Consider the following 18,817-nt stretch of genomic DNA (forward strand, 5'->3'; position numbering starts at 1 on the left):
TCAAATACGACAAACAACATTTGAAAAACGTGGAGTGAAATGGCTCAGGCGGATGGCGGAGGTGCTGATACCTGAGAGATTGCGGGTTTGATCCTTATGAGGGGCGATGGATTTTGAGGGTTGACGCGCAATCGCAGAGTCAAATACGACAAGAAACAAACAACGTGTGTCGTGTGGATTAGCTCAGGTCGATGGAGGAAGTGCTGGAGTCTTGGAGATTGCGAGTTCGATCCTTATAAGTACTGAAAGGTTTTGAGGGTTGACATGCAATCGCAGAGTTAAATACACGGAAAAAAGTGTTCTGTATGTGAAAGAGACCAGTAGTGTAGTGTAGTGGTGGTGTTCGTGGGACAGCAATCGTAGGCAACCTAAATGCGAATGTTCGAATCCCACGCGTCTATCTAAATCTCTAGTGCGCCACTGCGGTGGTGGGGGCATAGTCCCCACCTGTGGTTTCAGAGAGATGTAGCCAGGGTGTTATGGGAAAGTAGATGATGACCGGCTGAAATTTAACTAACTTTATTTTAAAGTATGGAAGTAAGTATGAATGATGATTAGCCTTGAACTTACTCAACTTTGTTAAGTTGAACCTACTCAACTTTGTTAAGTTGAACCTACTCAACTTTGTTAAGTTGAACCTACTCAACTTTGTTAAGTTGAACCTACTCAACTTTGTTAAGTTGAACCTACTCAACTTTGTTAAGTTGAACCTACTCAACTTTGTTAAGTTGAACCTACTCAACTTTGTTAAGTTGAACCTACTCAACTTTGTTAAGTTGAACCTACTCAACTTTGTTAAGTTGAACCTACTCAACTTTGTTAGACATTTCACCCAAAACGCAACGCATAAGTTTCGAAACAACAACCATCCATTTAACAACCGCTCCTCTATCTCCCCACACTATCAGCCCCAGCACACTTCCAACTGTTCTCCAGGCGTATTTGTCTCCCCCGCTGAGGGATTACACCGCAAAAGCATCGCACCGCATAAGCATTGAACCTCCACCCACCTGTCTCCCAACCGCTGAACTATCTCACCGCACTATCGGCAGAGATACAGTTGTGTCTGTTCTCCGGGCGTATTTGTCTTTTGTCTTCCCCGCTGAGGCGCAGTTATTTTTTTGGTCCAAATCCCAAAATGAAAAGGTCAAATACTGGTTATTTATGTTATTGTTATTTACCTTATTCACACAGCTATTTTAGCATCTGTTCATATTTTATTTGCGGTTGCACATGCCTCGGTACCAAGCAGATCTTGAACCAGACACGGGGCCCTTTCGTGACGTGAACAAACCTCCTGCGCCACCAATGCAAGTACACATATGAGACTTCTCTTCGCGTATTTGACCTTTTCATTTTGGGATTTGGACCATAGTATAGTATGCCGATCTCAAAGTATCTCAAAAGTCATAAATCAGAGTATAGTTTTCCGATTAATTTCATGATATATTATGTAGAAAAAACAATAAAAGAATCATTGTTAAAAAAATCATAAAAGACATAGCATTGTTTCTCAAAAAGTCAAACAATGTCATAAAACTGTATATGCCATAAAGATTCATTGTCTAGTAGGCCATTGAAAAACATAAAAAGTTATGTCATTATATATTATGGTATAAAATGTCATAGTATATGTCTAAAAACCTTATAAAAAGTCAAACTATTTATATCATAAATATAGAAATAAGAGACTTTACACCGCTTCCTTCTTTTATTCTTGTTTTTGTGTTCACCCACAAAGTCTTGAATACATGAGCAGTTTATATGTTAGCATCAATCTCAAAGATCTAATTCAAAATCACTAATTTTTGTAAATTCTTATAATCAAACACGAATGCAACAGATTATTAATGAAAGCTGGTATGCATGAGGAGCAGTATGCATGTAAAAAGCACATTATTCTCCGATAGATTCCAGTAAGGCACTGGAAAGGCTTTTGTCTCATAAAACTGCACAGGGTTCTGGATTAGATAATGTTACACATCACAATCCCCCAAAAGAAATGGTGTTGCCATATTAGTATCCAACACCGAAAACAAGTTGCAATAATGTATATGAAGATAAATGACTCAAACTAGTGCATATTTAGTTGACACAAACTATATTCGGTCAACCTTAAAAAGAGAAGCGTCACCAAAATTGTCTGTTTTGACTTTTTTTTAATCCAAATTCACACATTTTCTGTAATTTTGAGGCCTCAATTTCCCTCACCAATAAAATATGTTCTTTTGCAAATGAACCATCTGAAGGTCTGTTTTGGAGTAATTCCACTTTAAACAGAATCCTCTGGACAGCTAATTTGCAGTTCACACCTTTTTAGCACAGTCAGGGCAGTAGATATGATCTCCATTGATGACAAAGCGCTTATTGGCCAGCGAGAGGCAGCACTTCTTGCAGTTGAAGCAATACTCATGCCAGGAGTATCCTTCATAGTTCACCACATTGGTGCCATGGCCGAACCCTGCAGAGACAGAGGTAGAAGGACATCTGTCAGTCAGGAAGACAGGTCATGATGCTCCCAGAGTACAGAAGCATAATACAGTCCTCTCATCTGACCCAACACTGAGCCCAAACTGGCCTTCAATTCTGACACAATTGAGATCTTGAATCTGATATTAAGTTTTAAATTGATATTGACATATCTAAATAAAGACGTTTCCAATGTGTGAAGGGTTAGGGTTAGTGCCGCTGCATGTTACTGTATTGGAACCATTTATATGTTATCGTCAATCTCAAAGATCTAATTTAAAGTCAATTTTAAATGTTAGTATTATGGCTGGCTGAAAAAGTAAGGTTAAGTTGGGTTTCAAATGTACTTTTGCCTCAGTTCAGATTTTATCAACCAGAGGCTAAAATAAAGTTAAAAGGAAAAGAAGGATCTAGTGTTCGTTAATTTAGGTAATAACGAATTATTAAAATGCTATAATATGTTTATTTCCCATGAAGGAGTCATACAAATTCAAAGTGTAGAATGTTATATAAAATGTAATTAAATAGTCACAGTAAAATGTCATAACAGATCATGTAAAAAAAATCATTGTGTTACGGTTTAAAGGCCTCATAGTATAGGATGTCATGAAAAAGTCAAAGTAAAAATTTTATTAAAAGATCATAGTATAGTATATCATAGAAATATCATTAAAAGTTCATAGTATAGTTTTAATAAAGAAGGTACCTAAAAAGTAATAGTGTATAATAGTAATACTTATATAAGTGTATAAAAGTAATATTAAAGTATACCATGGAAAAGTTCAAAAGTCCTAGTACAGTCTATAAAAAAATGATATATTATCATACATCATAAAAATATCAAAGGTCTTAGTATAGTTTGTCATAGATAAGGAAATGATCCTTGAATCCATTTCTTTAAAATTGTATAATTGTTTTAAGTCATAGCATAGTGTGTCATTAAAAAAAGGTCATAGCATTGTATGTCATTTTAAATTTTATTTTAAAAAAGTTTTTAAAGTAGTATTTAATAGAAAATGTCACATAGAAGTCACGGTATAATAATTTAATGAAAAAGTCATAGTATAGCATGTCATTAAAAAAATGGTATAAAAAGTCATTGTATAGTATACAGTAGTATGTCAAGATAACATGTAATCTACTGTTCCTGCTGTGGCACACTGAAAATGATTTTATATCATCTGTGGTAGTTGCAACTCATCCTCCAAAATATGTTTTATGGCCAAAATTCATCTGTCAGTGGATCAAACAATCAAGAACATTTGTTTCTGCTGAACCTGACCTGTGATTGGGTTTTTGCATCCATGGCACTTCTTGGCCACATCGGTCTTGAAGCAGTCCACGCAGTAAACATTGTTCTCGTGGGAAGTGAAGCGAGCTCCAGCAAGAGTTTTACGGCAGGTGTGACACACGAAACACTCGGAGTGCCAGGGCTGGTCCTGGTAGCTGATCCCTCCGGTGGTAATGGGCTTAGAGGCACAAAGGAACATTCTGATCATGATCTCTAACACACTACAAGGCTGTAATATCATTCATTCTGCTGAAAATGAGCTGTCTGCGCCCCAGTTGTATTGTGGATGTTACACAATCGTCGCCTGTACCTGCTTGCAGTGGAAGCACTTCTTGGCAAACTTCTTGTCATGGCAGGGAGCACAGTAGATGTCATCCCCCTTGGTCAGGAAGCTCTGCGTGCGGATCGGCTGCTTGCATTCAAAGCAGGTGAAGCATTCCTCGTGCCACACCTTGTTTTTGTACTCCACATTTTGGGCTCCTAAAACCCAAACAAATTGTGAATTATTTTTTTTTGTACACATTTCTCTAAATTTAACATATTTGATATCTTTGGAATCACCTGAGAGAGGGTGGGATAGCGAAATAGCAATATATAAAGAGGTTGAATCAAAGGTAAGAAAAGATTGCACAGATTTAGTAAACCTACACTGAATGTTAAGAAGGCCTCTTTCCACTAGAAAGTGCTCTACAAAGTGAAATAGCAAACCCACCTGGCATGACCACCTTGTAGCAGCCCTGGCACCGGTTGCCATCCTCCCGGGAGCCACACTTGCCACACATGATCTTGCCATCATCCCGGGCGTTGAACGCCTCGCTGGCCAGCGGCTTGTAGCACTTGGCACAGCGGAAACAGTCCTCGTGCCAGTGGCGGTTCTTGTGGTGCAGCTCCTGAAACAAAGAGAGGAAGCTCGGGGTTGAGCAGGGGTGACCTCACTGAGTCGTCATGCAGGCCTCATGAAAGGAGTTTGTTTACTAATCATGTGGACTCAGGCTCGGGGGCCAGAATACAGAACAGGAACAAGCCCGTGTGGCAGGCGTCAAGAAGTGGAGATGAAGTAAACTGGTACGCGGCGAAAAGTATTTGAGCCTCATTAGTAGTAATGACACATCTTCCTCACACATTCAACCGGCAGTGACTGAGTGCTGAGAGTATTTTGGAAGCAGACGCCACTGCAGGATGAGACCCCAGGCTGTATAACATTTTGAGACTGAGCGCTCTCTGAACACATACACACAGATTCATCCTCACTTGTTATGCATTTGTAATAACACAATAACATCCAGAGTAGACGTCTTCAAATTCAAGATAGATGGCTCTTTTCACAGATGACATTTTGACGTGTTACAGTCGGAAAAGCACAGGAGTAAATAATAAAATCAATGATGGTCGAATTACATTGAGCTGCTTCGGTTTCAGGGTCCTGGTAATGTTCCTGCTGACTCACTGTCACGGTTTACTGGGACACTTGAATAGAACGAAGGCTTTGTAGGCCTTTGAAAAGGCCTAAGAGCAGACCATCAATCTACTGGTGTCACACAAACACACACATAGATGCATGTGTGTTTAATGTGGCATCAAAGCATTTATTTTTTGTATTTATGTTATTATATTTATATTTATTATTTATATTATTATATTTATGTCTTTGGGATCTGTAGATTTTTTTATTTATTTTTTTTAAACTAAAACAAGGCTGTTTTTGTATCTTGTCCCAAAGTACATTTGCTGTATCTGCTATCTTCAGAAAACGCACCTTTGGGTATTTTCACAAAAAACAACACTCAAAAAGTGACTTATGAAAACAACTAAACTGTCTGCTGAGAAACTACAAAGACATCAAATTATTACTAAATCATCAAACAAATAACATGAGGTTTTAATATATAACTATAGCTTACGGTATAATAGTTTGGTTTCCAAGTGTAGTTTACTAGCTACCATATAAAGCATAAATGGTGAAGAAAATGTCATTTGTCAAAATAAAACAGATTTTTTTGTTCTACTTTAATGTCATATTTTGTTTCTATTTTGCTTTTGTCACTCCCTCCTTTACTCACTCATTTGCTATTCTTCCACTCACACAACCTCAGACACCACTGTGTTTCACCCTTGGAGTCAGCACCGATGGGGCGTTTGCACTCTGCGCAGGTGTTGGCGCAGAGCTTATTGAAGGCACTTGGTGCACACATGCTTCTCGTCCTTCTTCACATACTTCTTCCCGTGCAGGTTGTCCCGGCAGTAGTAGCAGTCGAAGCGATCCGTCATGGTGGAGGTGAGATAACTTTTGGGACCTGCGGAAAACAAAACGGACCGTCAGACTCACGCGGCTTCTGTCCTCCCGACACGACTGGATGTTGCCAGATGGGGACACTGTTGCCTTTTCTATCATCCTCAACTCCCCGAACACTGCAAGTCAATGAATGCATGTGTTCATATAGCAATCACAACACCATTTAGTTGATTAAAAGTGCTGTACAGCTCAGAGAAAGAAAAAAGAACAAAGGAAATAAGGAACAAAAACATATTAGAATAAGCATTCAATGATTATAATTTGAACCTCTGTGCCTCACAATGCAAAAACAAATCTGTGCAACGTTTCCCTGTTAATGTCAGTAAGATACAGTGAGATGCAGCTCTAACAGCAACATTCCAAACTGATGAGAGAAGTGTGAGTGAAGTTTAAAAATGCAGCCCACAGATGTCTGCTTGTTGTCTGCGTGCTTTTTTGGCCAGCAGACTTTTTACCAAGCTCTCCCTGGAAAGCTTATGTCATAATTTTTAGACTGTCTGCCCCCCCCCCCCCCCCACGCTCCCCCAAAGACCTCCCTCTTCGAGTTGGCCCACACTCTCTCTTTTGTCTACATTTTGGCCGGGTCATTTTATTGGCTGTCGGTGTAAACACAAAGTTGCTGCTACTACATTCATCAACATTCCTGCGTTCCCATTACAGGCGGCGTCCACATGGGAGCAGGGACATGGAACAACTGTGCGTAGGGTGGAGTGAGCTTTATCTACATCACTTTAAGCGTCCTCTCTCTCTCTCTCACACACACACACACACACACACACACACACACACACACACACACACACACACACACACACACACACACACACACAGGATGTCAGGGAGGGCAGCTGAGCGGTGAACTTTAGCTAGAGGGATTCATAAATAATTTTTTAATCTGGTAAGCATGCACAAATGGAGGAAACAATGGGTGGAATGGCATTTTTGTCCAAGTAACCATAGGAACAAGGACAATATTTATGTTAGGGGACTTCAGCTATTTAAGTGTGATGTGGTTAAACAGCCGTGTGAAAGGGATGAACCTCCTGGAGCGTGGTAATGTGCCTCTGGTGTGTGTGTGTGTGTGTGTGTGTGTGGTGTGTGTGTGTGTGTGTGTGTGTGTGTGTGTGTGTGTGTGTGTGTGTAGATGGATAGATGGGAGAGGAGTTTCTATCTGCAGCTGTGCTCCGGGGATAAAGACTGGACTGAGCCCTCAATGCCCCCACTCCGCCTACACTCAACACGTAGCATTTCATGGAACTACAGCAGGAAAAACCTGCCAAGTCCAACACTGTCAAATCACACACACAATGCTCCGGTCCTCATTTCTGAGCCCAGCCAGCCCAGAGATCTATTTTAGACACGCACTCTCTATTTAAAGCAGATTGACCTTCCAGAGGGACAAATGGAGAGGGATGCAGTGAGATGACTGCTGGGACTATGCAGCTATTGTGGCTCCACTTGAGTCGCGTCCAGTAACTTTAATCTTTTGTTAAAGACAGAGTGACAGCTGCCCTCTGTCAAACAGGCACGGTATGTGCAGACCCTGAGCTGTGGAGGGAAGTGATTGTACCACAGCGGTCCCTTTGGGGAGCAAACAAAGGTCAACATGAGACCAGATTGGTGGGTGAGTCAGAGCCGTGTGAGACGATCAAAGATCCAGACAGTGTATCGGCCAAACCAGCTGCTACACTGTCAAAGCTTGCTGTTCTCTCTTGAAAGCAGGTTTCCTGCTAAATCGGGTCATTTTAACATAATCACATATTGCTATCATGCTGCTTTTTGAGATACAGCAAAACAAAAAGAACAGAGTACATTGCAAACCCTGGAACAGCCAACAGTTTTTTTTTTTTTTAGCCTTTCTCCAACATGCATCGGAAAAATAAAAGATGGAAGAGAGCTCCAAATGTAAGACCCCAGATTTCTATTACAAGATTGACGCCACACCAAGGACCTTTGAGCTTAGATTATATTGTTACATATTGTTATACATGTCATTGTGAAATCCTGTACATTGTATAACATAAATATAAAAAATCTGAATCCTTGTCCAGTGAAAAACATATACAGTTGTGGTCAAAAGTTTACATACACTTGTAAAGAACATAATGTCATGGCTCTCTTGAGTTTCCCCGTTATTTCTACAACTTAGATTTTTCTCTGATAGAGTGATTGGAACAGACACTTCTTTGTCACAAAAAACATTCATGAAGTTTGGTTCTTTCATGACTTTATTATGGGTTAACAGAAAAGTGACAAAATCTGCTGGGTCAAAAATATACATACAGCAGTGCTAATATTTGGTTACATGTCCCTTGGCCATTTTCACTTCAATTAGGCGATTTTGGTAGCCATCCACAAGCTTCTGGCAAGCTTCTCGTTGAATCTTTGACCACCTCCTCTTGACAGAATTGGTGCAGTTCAGTTAAATTTGATGGCTTTCTGACATGGACTTGTTTCTTCAGCCATTGTCCACATGTTCTCAATGGGATTTAAGTCAGGACTTTGGGAAGGCCATTCTAAAACCCTAATTCTAGCCTGATTTAGCCATTCCATTACCACTTTTGATGTGTGTTTGGGGTCATTGTCCTGTTGGAACACCCAACTGCGCCCAAGACCCAACCTTCAGGCTGATGATTTTAGGTTATCCTGAGAATTTGAAGGTAATCCTCCTTCTTCATTATCCCATTTCCTCTCTGTAAAGCACCAGTTCCATTGGCAGCAAAACAGCCCCCACAGCATAATACTACCACCCACCGTGCTTGACGGTAGGCATGGTGTTCTTGGGGTTTAAAGGCCTCTCCTTTTCTCCTCCAAACATATTGCTGGGCATTGTGGCCAAACAGCTCCGATTTTTGTTTCGTCTGACCACAGAACTTTCCTCCAGAAGGTCTTATCTTTGTCCATGTGATCAGCAGCAAACTTCAGTCAAGCCTTAAGGTGCCGCTTTTGGAGCAAGGGCTTCCTTCTTGCAAGGCAGCCTCTCAGTCCATGGAGATGCAAAACACGCTCGACTGTGGACACTGACACCTGTGTTCCAGCAGCTTCTAATTCTTGGCAGATCTGCTTTTTGGTGGTTCTCGGTTGACTCTTCACCCTCCTGACCAATTTTCTCTCAGCAGCAGGTGATAGCTTGCGTTTTCCTTCCTGATCGTGGCAGTGACAAAACAGTGCCATGCACTTTATACTTACAAACAATTGTTTGCACTGTTGCTCTTGGGACCTGCAGCTGCTTTGAAATGGCTGCCAAGTGACTTTCCTGACTTGTTCAAGTCAATGATTCGCTTTTTCAGATCCATGCTGAGCTCCTTTGACTTTCCCATTTGTAGCGTTTGTGGGCGTTTGTATCCAATGAGCCCTATTTAAATGGCCTCAGAGAAGTCACCAGCTGTAGTCACTCATAATCACTCACAAGAAGTTAAGAGGCCATGCTATGAAGCTCATTTCATTGACACAACTTTCTAAGTCACCAAAATTGCTAATTCATGTTGCTGTATGTATATTTTTGACCCAGCAGATTTTGTCACTTTTTCTGTAACCCCATAATAAAGTCATGAAAGAACCAAACTTCATGAATGTTTTTTGTGACAAAGAAGTGTCTGTTCCAATCACTCTATCAGAGAAAAATCTGAGTTGTAGAAATAACTGGAAACTCAAGAGAGCCATGACATTATGTTCTTTACAAGTGTATGTAAACTTTTGACCACAACTGTACCTTCAAGGTTGTTAAAATAGATAAACTGAAGGATCAAATGTTCCTTTATTTGTAGAGAAAATTTGATTTCTCAAGCTAAATATTTGATCATCGTCACGAAGCTCAATAAAAAGTTGAGCTCATGAACAATTGTTTTCACAAATTCTGTTTGAATCAAAAGGCGATCCTTCCTGAAGTTTGAATAGAAACATGCCAATAGCAGTCAGGTTGTACATGTTGCACCTGACTACTCGTAACATATTCAATAACTTCATTCATTTCAGCATCTTCATTGGCACAAGTTATGTTTTTTATTTTACCTGAGTGTCTGAAGGCCATGTTTGGTTTCCAGTCAGGAGGAAAAAAAAGAAGTAGAAAAGAATACGGGGACAGGAGGAGACGGTAGCATCCACAGAGGGTCAAGACCAGAGACCATAAGCCTCGTTACGTTATGGGGGGCTGGTATATACCCCTCTGTGACCCGACCCCACGTCAAATCCAACCCTAACCCTAACCCTCCACTCCTTTTTAGGGTATGCATTAGAGAATAGAGCGGATGAGAGAGAGTATGAGGAGATGGATTAGGTGATAGAGATTGGAATCCACTGCTGTAACATCAGAAGGTAAAAAAAAAAAGGTTTTGAATGGTGGCCATGAGGGACAACAGATGCTCCCACTGCCCCGACATGAAATGTTTTGTTTGAGCATCCAGGACATGTACAGATGACAAGATAGATTACTTAACATCACAACTTAGAGGGATGACTCACATGGAGGAGCAAGTTGATATTATTGACTGAGCTGTGGAGAGACAAAGTGGTGGAGTGTTGTATACGTATCTCTTCATGTCTCTCTGTGTGTGTGTGTGTGTGTGTGTACAAATACAGTATGTCAGATTTTCAGAAAGACAATGTGCTCAAAGCTAAATGCAAAGTGAGCCAGAGCAGAATATGTTAAAATGGGAGAATTTTATTTAAGTTAAGATTATTTTTTTTACCATCAGTGATGAATTTTTCTCTCTGTTATTTTTTTTGTGATTCTTATTCAAAAAAAAATTGAATATTTATTTCAAAGCCGCAGGAAACACCCGGTGCATTCCTGATAGAAAAGCAAACGCATTTCATGAACACTCTCCTCACAGAGAAAATATTTCCTCATCCATCCTTACTTTATCTACTCAGACTGACAACAACCATAGCTGATGTTAAGGTTATGATCACGTTTCATGACATATCTTTAGAATTCCAAGGTCAATGTTTTATACTGCTGCTGAATAAGAATTATAATGTGGACCAGCTTCTTTGAAACTTTAAAATCCTACGTAATGCATGTAATTAAACCTGCAATAATGGACTTTCTGTCACAACGCTGAATTTAATCACCTTCTTATGATACGGTGAACTTGAAAACCAAAACAAAGAGCTGAAAGAAGCTAAAAAAAAAGCGAGGAGGAACTGCAGAGTCACAAGATGACTCTCTGTGGGTTCGTAGTCATTTCAGCCATCCCGCCATTGTTATTATAAAAAAATACCTATTATGGCTGCTTTAAATTCAGGTTAAAATCATCATTCTATTACTGCCAACTATCATTCATGATCAAACCCATGATGACCATCATCGTTTATTCTGCTGTGGAGCAAATGCTCCACAGATGGCACTTTACTCTGATTGGTTTGGGCCTTTAGAGTCAGACGGGCTTAAATACTGAAATATAGGATCATAATGGGAATGAGAGGAGACTGAAAGTCAGACAAGACATAAAGTTGTTAGACTCAGAACTCAGTTAGGAAACATTCAAAGAAAGGACTCATCTCTTAACAATATTAAATAAGCTTCTTCATATGTCAGACACAAAGCAAATCAATGCTGTCAGCTTGTGTGTGTCTTTGTGCTTGGTTGTATAAAGGGCATCTGGCTGTAATTAAGGATTTTATTTGGTCCATTACCAAGAAGCAGAACATTGCGTTTGTCATTTTCTAATCGGTCACCCAATTACCCTCAACCCACAAAGACTAATTAATGAGCAGGACGGCGCCATGACTCCTGGCCTTCAAAATCCTCCCCAGTAGTCGCTCTGTTACATCAGGAAATCTGTTCCTGCTCCTGCATCCCGGTTACACTCCTGTTAACGTTTAGATTGTTCTCCTTTAAAACCCATGGGAGCAACAGTAGTATCAGCGTTTGAACAAAGAGAGGTTGAAAGTACTTAAATGGTGAAAACATTGTGTTCACAGTATGTTTTATAGGTTTAAAAACTAAGAAACATGCTATTAAACTCTATTTACATAAGGGTCGATGCTCAATTGCCAGGTATGTTATATGTATGAAAATGAAAATATATATTTTGGATTTTTTTTCTGAGGGAATGTGAGGTGACACATGTTGCTGTACCAAACAGGCAGTATAAATATCATGAATATTGACTATCAAATATTCATGATTCAAATATCGAGCAAAACAAAATCCATCTGCCTCGGTCAAGCTCTTTCATGCTGCATTCAATTGCCATTTAATTTATCTGAAAAAACATATTTCCTGTTTTGACATTTGATACAAACACCAAGAGTCCAGTGATGGAAACATTCCACATTTTGAAACTAACTTTTATTTAAATACAAGTTGTTAAATTAGCTTTTTTAAGTTGCAGGGCATGTTTGTTTATCTTATTGCTTCCTGGTTAGTGTCCCAGCAGTAATAGTCATCTGGTTTCACACAGTCTGCTGCATATTCACAGTCTCCTCTGGTGTTAACTCTACCCACGGACTGCTGTCCTGATAGACAATACAGCTGGAATGCAGTGCCCACCTCCCCACCTGCCACCTCCAAAGCTGCACTTTTAAATAGAGCAAAAATATCTGCTGATCATCTGGAACAATAAATAAAACTATAAATATATTATTTCCTTATAAGAGAATCATGGTTAAATACGTAGCTGGTGATGTGTCTAATTGACAACTTTGGAAAAAAGACCATACGGTTGTAAAATGGTCCTTGCAACTAATAGAAACAGACTATACTATACTCTCTCACAAACATCCTATCGTGATATGCAATGATTACGTGAATATTTTGGTAGGTGTTGCCTCTTGGCTACAAGCCCATCGCCTCTCTAAGTGGAAGATTTGGGGTTTGCCAGCACAGAAAAAAAACAGGAAATCTGGCCTGTACTTCCTGAACAAATGAGAACAAATCGCTCAGTGGGACGGGAACAAGCACCCGCACTCACTTCACTGTTACCAACAGCAACAAATGTCATGTCTGTGTGTCTGAGAGCTCATCTCTCAACATGCCCTCTTGCCCTAGACATCCATGTTTCTCAGTCACCCTCCAAATCTGGTTATTGGGCAGACAGAGCAGTGACAGACAGTTACCTCTATCAGGGGAACAGTGACTCAGCGGGTGCGCACACACACGCACACGCACGCACGCACGCACACACACACACACACACACACACACACAGCAACAAGACAACAGGACAGGCACAGAGCTGTATTACAACACACAGACATAAGGTCAGTGAGTGACTGAATAAACCACTGAAGGTGTGGCTGCAAGACCCAGACACATTGAGGTCAAATATGTGTGGACAAAATGCCACAAGGGGAGCGCTATTAACCGAGTAACACTCCTGTCCAACAGATATGGCTCTGAGTGTTGCTAACACACACACACACACGCACACGCACACACACACACACACACACACGCGCACACACACACACACACACACTCTCAAAGCCATCACTGTAAGCCAGCGAGCACTTCATCCCTCATTGGTCTCACATGACTCGAGCCTCTGAACACAGAAAAACTCAGTCCCTCATGCTGATGAGCAATATTTTGTGCTCTTGACATTAAATGTATTATGCCAAGAAGGATGCACATAAAACCTCATAAAGCAGACACTCTGTGTGCACATTGCATGTGACTTCCTTGCGTCACTCAAGTTACGTTTTCAGCTTGTATACATGAGAATGGTCAAAACTCAATTCTTACGGTCCTCGTACTAACAGCCAGTAGCAGTAGAGGGTAACTACATTTACTCAATCTCTGTAATTAACTTTACTTAAGGATACTTTTACTCTAGTGTAATAGTTCAACTTTATTTAAACCTCTACATTTTAGAGGTATGCGTTGTACTCTATAACAACACGTACCATACAGCTATAATTACTAAGATTAAGATACATTTCTAGAATATGTACATACAACAAACACATGATCAGCCTCTGAAACTGATTCATTATGGACCTCAGCTTAACAGTATATAAAGTAGTTTAAATCAGCATTAACTCCACAAACTACAACAGTAGAATACTGCTTACACATTAATTAATCTGTAATAATACTCTAAAGTAAATGCAGCAGTTTTGCATAAAGAGTACTTTTACTTTTCATACTTTAGAGTACATTTAGTACTATTTTTTGTACATTTACATAGGTAAAATTGTGAATGCAATGATTACATTACAGAGTAAACTTGTACTTTGTTATTGGTACTTTTACTCAAGAAAAGGATCCGAGTACTTCTCCCACTTCGTCTTACAGGAGTCTCTTTCATTCCTTCGTATTGTGGCTCTCGATCTTTCATCATGTCTTCCTCTTTTATTCACAAAGTAATCATGTGCAATTCATGAGCTTTTCTCTGCGCTGAAGAGGGGGAAAAGGGAGTTTGAGCTGTTTGACATTCACAGGAGAGAGCATCGACTCCACTCAGCCCGTTGAGTCAAACAGGCAGCATTGCCTATTTAGGAGTAGTGCGCCGGGCTGGTGAGAGCGCTGTTTCATGTGTTTCATCAGCTCGGTCATCTACACTTAGACACTGTCTGTCTGTCTGTCTGTCTGTCTGTCTGTCTGTCTGTCTGTCTGTCTGTCTGTCTGTCTGTCTGTCTGTCTGTCTGTCTGTCTGTCTGTCTCTCTCTCTCTCTCTCTCTCTCTCTCTCTCTCTCTCTCTCTCTCTCTCTCTCTCTCTCTCTCTCTCTCTCTCTCTCTCTCTCTCTCTCTCTCTCTCTCTCTCTCTCTCTCTCTCTCTCTCTCTCCATTTGCAAGAATAAACGAAGTGATGAAACTGTCCCTTCAACAATGGCTTGTTTCTGCCTGAACAAACTGCAGGCACCAAAGCTCCCAGATGCCTTAGTGTGTCAAATGTCCCGCTGATGGCCTGATGACTACTGACATACAACAGCTTCATAGAAGACTGATATAAAATATACACTACATACCCGGCGTTATGAATGAATAATGTGTAACTGCACTGTTGGATTTGTAGCACTTTTGTGCTGATTTTTACATTAAATATTAAAAATAAAAAAACATTTCCAAGAATAATCTGATTTGTCTAAAAGTGATAAATTTTTAAATTGCTGTTTAAAAAAAGCCCAAAAGAAAGCGTCTTTTCAAGTTGAAAGTGGATTAATTTATTACTCAGTGAAGTACAACGTTTTATGGCTGTTGGAGGATGGTGAAGTCATACTGGAGCCACAAGGAGGTCCAGTGTGCCAGAGAAAGGACCGTAATCTCCAGGTCTCTTTAATGACATCATGCATTTGGTTTGGCAGCCGCCCAAACCAGAAAGGGAGGAGTCGGTAAGCAGATGTATGTTTTAACAGTTCCACGGTGCCTTTGGGCTCTGCTGTTCATTATGCCATCAGTACGATACTAATATCACAACACACCATTTGATCTACGAGTTAAGCTGCTGCTGCTTCTGTTTGTGCTGGAGTAGGTAATCCTTACATTGTACGGGTTACAATCAGACATGGCAGCTTGTATGAGGGAGAAGTGATGGAAGAGGTGTTCAGATCATTTACTTAAGTAAAAGTAGCAATCATATCAAATTCAAAACGTACATTATTACCAAATATCATTGATGCAATAACATGTAAGTATTACTTTAATGCTGTAGCTTCATGGGTTAGATGCTTTCTATACTTTTAGGTGGTTTCATCTCATGTTTTATGAAGTAATCACAGTTTTGTTTGGAGAATGTTAATAGAAAAAGTAACCAACAATCTAAATATGTTAATAGAGTAAAAGTACAATATATTGCCTGTGAAATGCAGTGCAGTAGAAGACTAAATTAGCCTCAAATATAAATTCACATTAAAACAAAATCCCACTACTGTTGGTTAGTAACAACAACGTTTTTATTTTACAAGGAAATCCCTGTCAAAATGACCCACTGACACAGGCGCAAAAGCGCAAAATAAAAAGTTAATTTTCTCCAAAAAATATGAACAGTAATCTGTAAGGTGGAAATGTAGATATGTAGGCAGACAGATAACCTAATGCAAAACGCGTGCAAACAAAGCGCATCACCTGTTGCGCAGCGCAACGTGCACAAGAAATATGTCGCACATGTCAGTATTTCTCCAGTCGGGACCCTCTGTGCGTAACTGAAGATGTAACCGACTCTAAATACGTCGGAAACCTCCATCCCATAAGATAGAAGCAGCACGAACGCATCACACGTAACTCTATAGATGGACCACCTTGAGATAAACGTCTTCTGTCTCCCTGTTTAACAGGAGTGACCCGAGCAGCTGGCTGACGCCCAGAGTGAAACACAGCTGTGGATTCGGACTCACCTTTCCAAAGCGAACAGATGAGATGTCTCTCACTCGAACACCAGCAGTGTGACAGTGTGTCCGGTGGGGGGGTTTTGTCGAGAGGTACAATCTGCGGAGGCAGCGCAGCTTTAAAAGACAGAGGGAGGAGAGAGAAGAAGAAGAAAAAAAACAAAAAACTTTAGGACATGAGCCAAACCTCTGTAGACTCTCATAAACAATGACCTCAACCAGGAATTCACGAGCTCTCTTAGTAAAGTTCTTATTGGCCCCTGAACTCGAGGCAAAACGGGATCAAGAAGAAAATAAAGTCATAACTTTTCTGCATCGACAAGCCCTGAGACTCAACAATATATGTGGCCTCTCTGAGGCAGGCTAAGAGCTCTGCATGTATTATATTTATCATCCTTACAATATTTGAACATGGCCTTCTGTTTACAGAAGAGCAACTGACTCGATAAGTTGACACACTTTGTCCTTCTTCTGTATTGGCTTCACTCGTCTCCTTCTTTGGTAATAGAGAATAGAGGAATTGCATCCAGATGACTCATTCTAAACCCCAAAGTAAATACATGCAGCCTGTAAACTCAACCCTTAACTTTAATCCATTGCAATTACGAATGGATGACATAATGCCCAAAAGGTGTTCCTCTTATTAAACGCAGATGCCTGCTTATGTATCAACTGTGTCATGGAGACTAAACAGCTCTTTGAGCTGCGTGAAAGAGTATCCAAACACAGAAACACACGTCTGACTCCAGCCAGAGTGAGGATGTGCATGTGTTCGTACAGTCAGGATGCAGATGTGAAGGGAGGGTAAGGTCATGACTGTTGCGTTTAATATGGCTTCTTATGAATAACGTGCTGTCAAAATAAAAATGTCTTCTTCCACTCACAAAAAAAAAAAAAAAAGCTTTTAAAAATCGATGAGAGCCACATGTTTGGTCTGTGCAGGTCTTTTTGTCGTGAACATCTGGCTGCAGATGTTTCACTGTGCGAGAGTAAAGGCAGGTTATCGTTTTATAAAAGGTGCATTTCACTAAACAAAGAAGAATCCAGTATTTACTTAAAAAATGTGAAGGAGGTTGCACTGCATATAATACCTACCGTCATCTGCTACTGTAGTAGAACAGTGCGCTTGCTCTTGTAACATGATTTTAAAACATTATACAATTGAATTTTTCATCAACAACATAAACAATTGTGTGGAAATGAGGTTTCAAGACGGAGCTCAGCTGAGAGACATTACTATCTACTTAAACTAAAGCTAAGTGGCCCTTTAAAACTACTAGTTCCTCCCCGGACTGCTGCTCCACCATACAGACATTCTTGAGCCGACTGGAGGGAGTTGTGTCCATATTAGGAACATGTTACCTGATATCTGGCACAAATCGTGGCTGGGAGAATAAAACGCCATCGGTCTTGGCTGTGCAGGGGCGAGGCTTTCATAATAACACCACTTTGCCCTCTTATCCTGGATGGATGGATCAATTCATAATGATTTGTAAGCTTGGAAAGTCTTTGACCTAATTGGGAGAATACGATGGAGCTATTAGAGCAAGGTGCATATTTAACATGGTGCCCTAGAGTTAAATTTGAACTAATTCAATAAATACCAGTGTGTGATGTGAGAGCTAAATCACTAGCTCTCACATCACACACTAGAGACGATTTGACGAGTCCAGGGTTAAAACATGAACCCTATAATAAGGAATAATCCATGCACTTTTGTCATAATTCACAGGTCTAGACTGGAAGTGATTCACAACCTTTTAAGCATACTTTCAAATGAAACGGTGTCTACTTCTGAACCACCGTAACAACTTGCATATGTGGACAAGTTCAATCCAAAAAGGGTTTCTTTCTTCTGGGATTGTTTCTAGTGAACTTTTAGAGGCCTGAGGAGATAAAACAATTCAGTGTTACATAAGAAAAAAAAATTAAAAATACCACCTTAAAGTTGTACACCTCCGCCAACCACTCACGTTGCCGTTTACATCGATGTCTGTCCAAAATGTCATCACTTTATCATCTTTAATCTATTAAGACATTTGTGTAAAATTGTCATAATTAGGAAATAAATGATTGAATCACGGCCAAAAAGGTGTTTTGTGAGGTCACAGTGACCAAAATCTAATCAGTTGAATCCAAGTGGACATTTGTGCCAAACTTGAAGACATTCCCTCCAGGTGTTCCTGAGATTTGGCGTTTATGAGAATGGACCGGACGCAACGGCCAGGAGGCATAAAAAGAGACAAATGTGGGAAATAAAGAACGCCGTTTTGTCCTTTAATGTCGATGTTGTAACCTTTTAGCGGGGCTGTACCTCCATGTTGGAAACCACAGCACCCTTCTCTCTGAAACTGACTTCATCCCACTGATATATGTGACCATCTTTAAAAAAAAGAAGAAAAAACTCGTAGGCTTGGGCTACCTGCCACAATCCAAGGCTGTGAAGATTATAAACCTCTTCTTAGCATAATGTGAAAATCACAGATTTAAGC

At 40.2% G+C, this 18,817-nt stretch overlaps 1 protein-coding gene across 1 annotated transcript; it reads right to left on the reverse strand.

Moving 5' to 3' along the window:
* Positions 1–1,698: 1,698 nt before the first annotated feature.
* fhl1a (four and a half LIM domains 1a) lies at positions 1,699–6,048 on the reverse strand. Its single transcript, XM_068715054.1, has 5 exons — positions 5,871–6,048; positions 4,473–4,649; positions 4,071–4,240; positions 3,752–3,938; positions 1,699–2,461 (listed from the first exon to the last, which is right to left on the reverse strand). Exons 1-5 carry the CDS (start codon positions 5,950–5,952, stop codon positions 2,307–2,309), a joined length of 771 nt encoding a protein of 256 aa, XP_068571155.1. The 5' UTR covers positions 5,953–6,048; the 3' UTR covers positions 1,699–2,306.
* Between the last annotated feature and the right edge of the window lie 12,769 nt (positions 6,049–18,817).

The sequence above is a fragment of the Cebidichthys violaceus genome, unplaced genomic scaffold (assembly GCF_023349555.1).
Source record: "Cebidichthys violaceus isolate CVI_PGR_0920_01 unplaced genomic scaffold, fCebVio1.0.p SCAF_2, whole genome shotgun sequence".
Lineage (NCBI taxonomy): Eukaryota > Metazoa > Chordata > Actinopteri > Perciformes > Stichaeidae > Cebidichthys > Cebidichthys violaceus.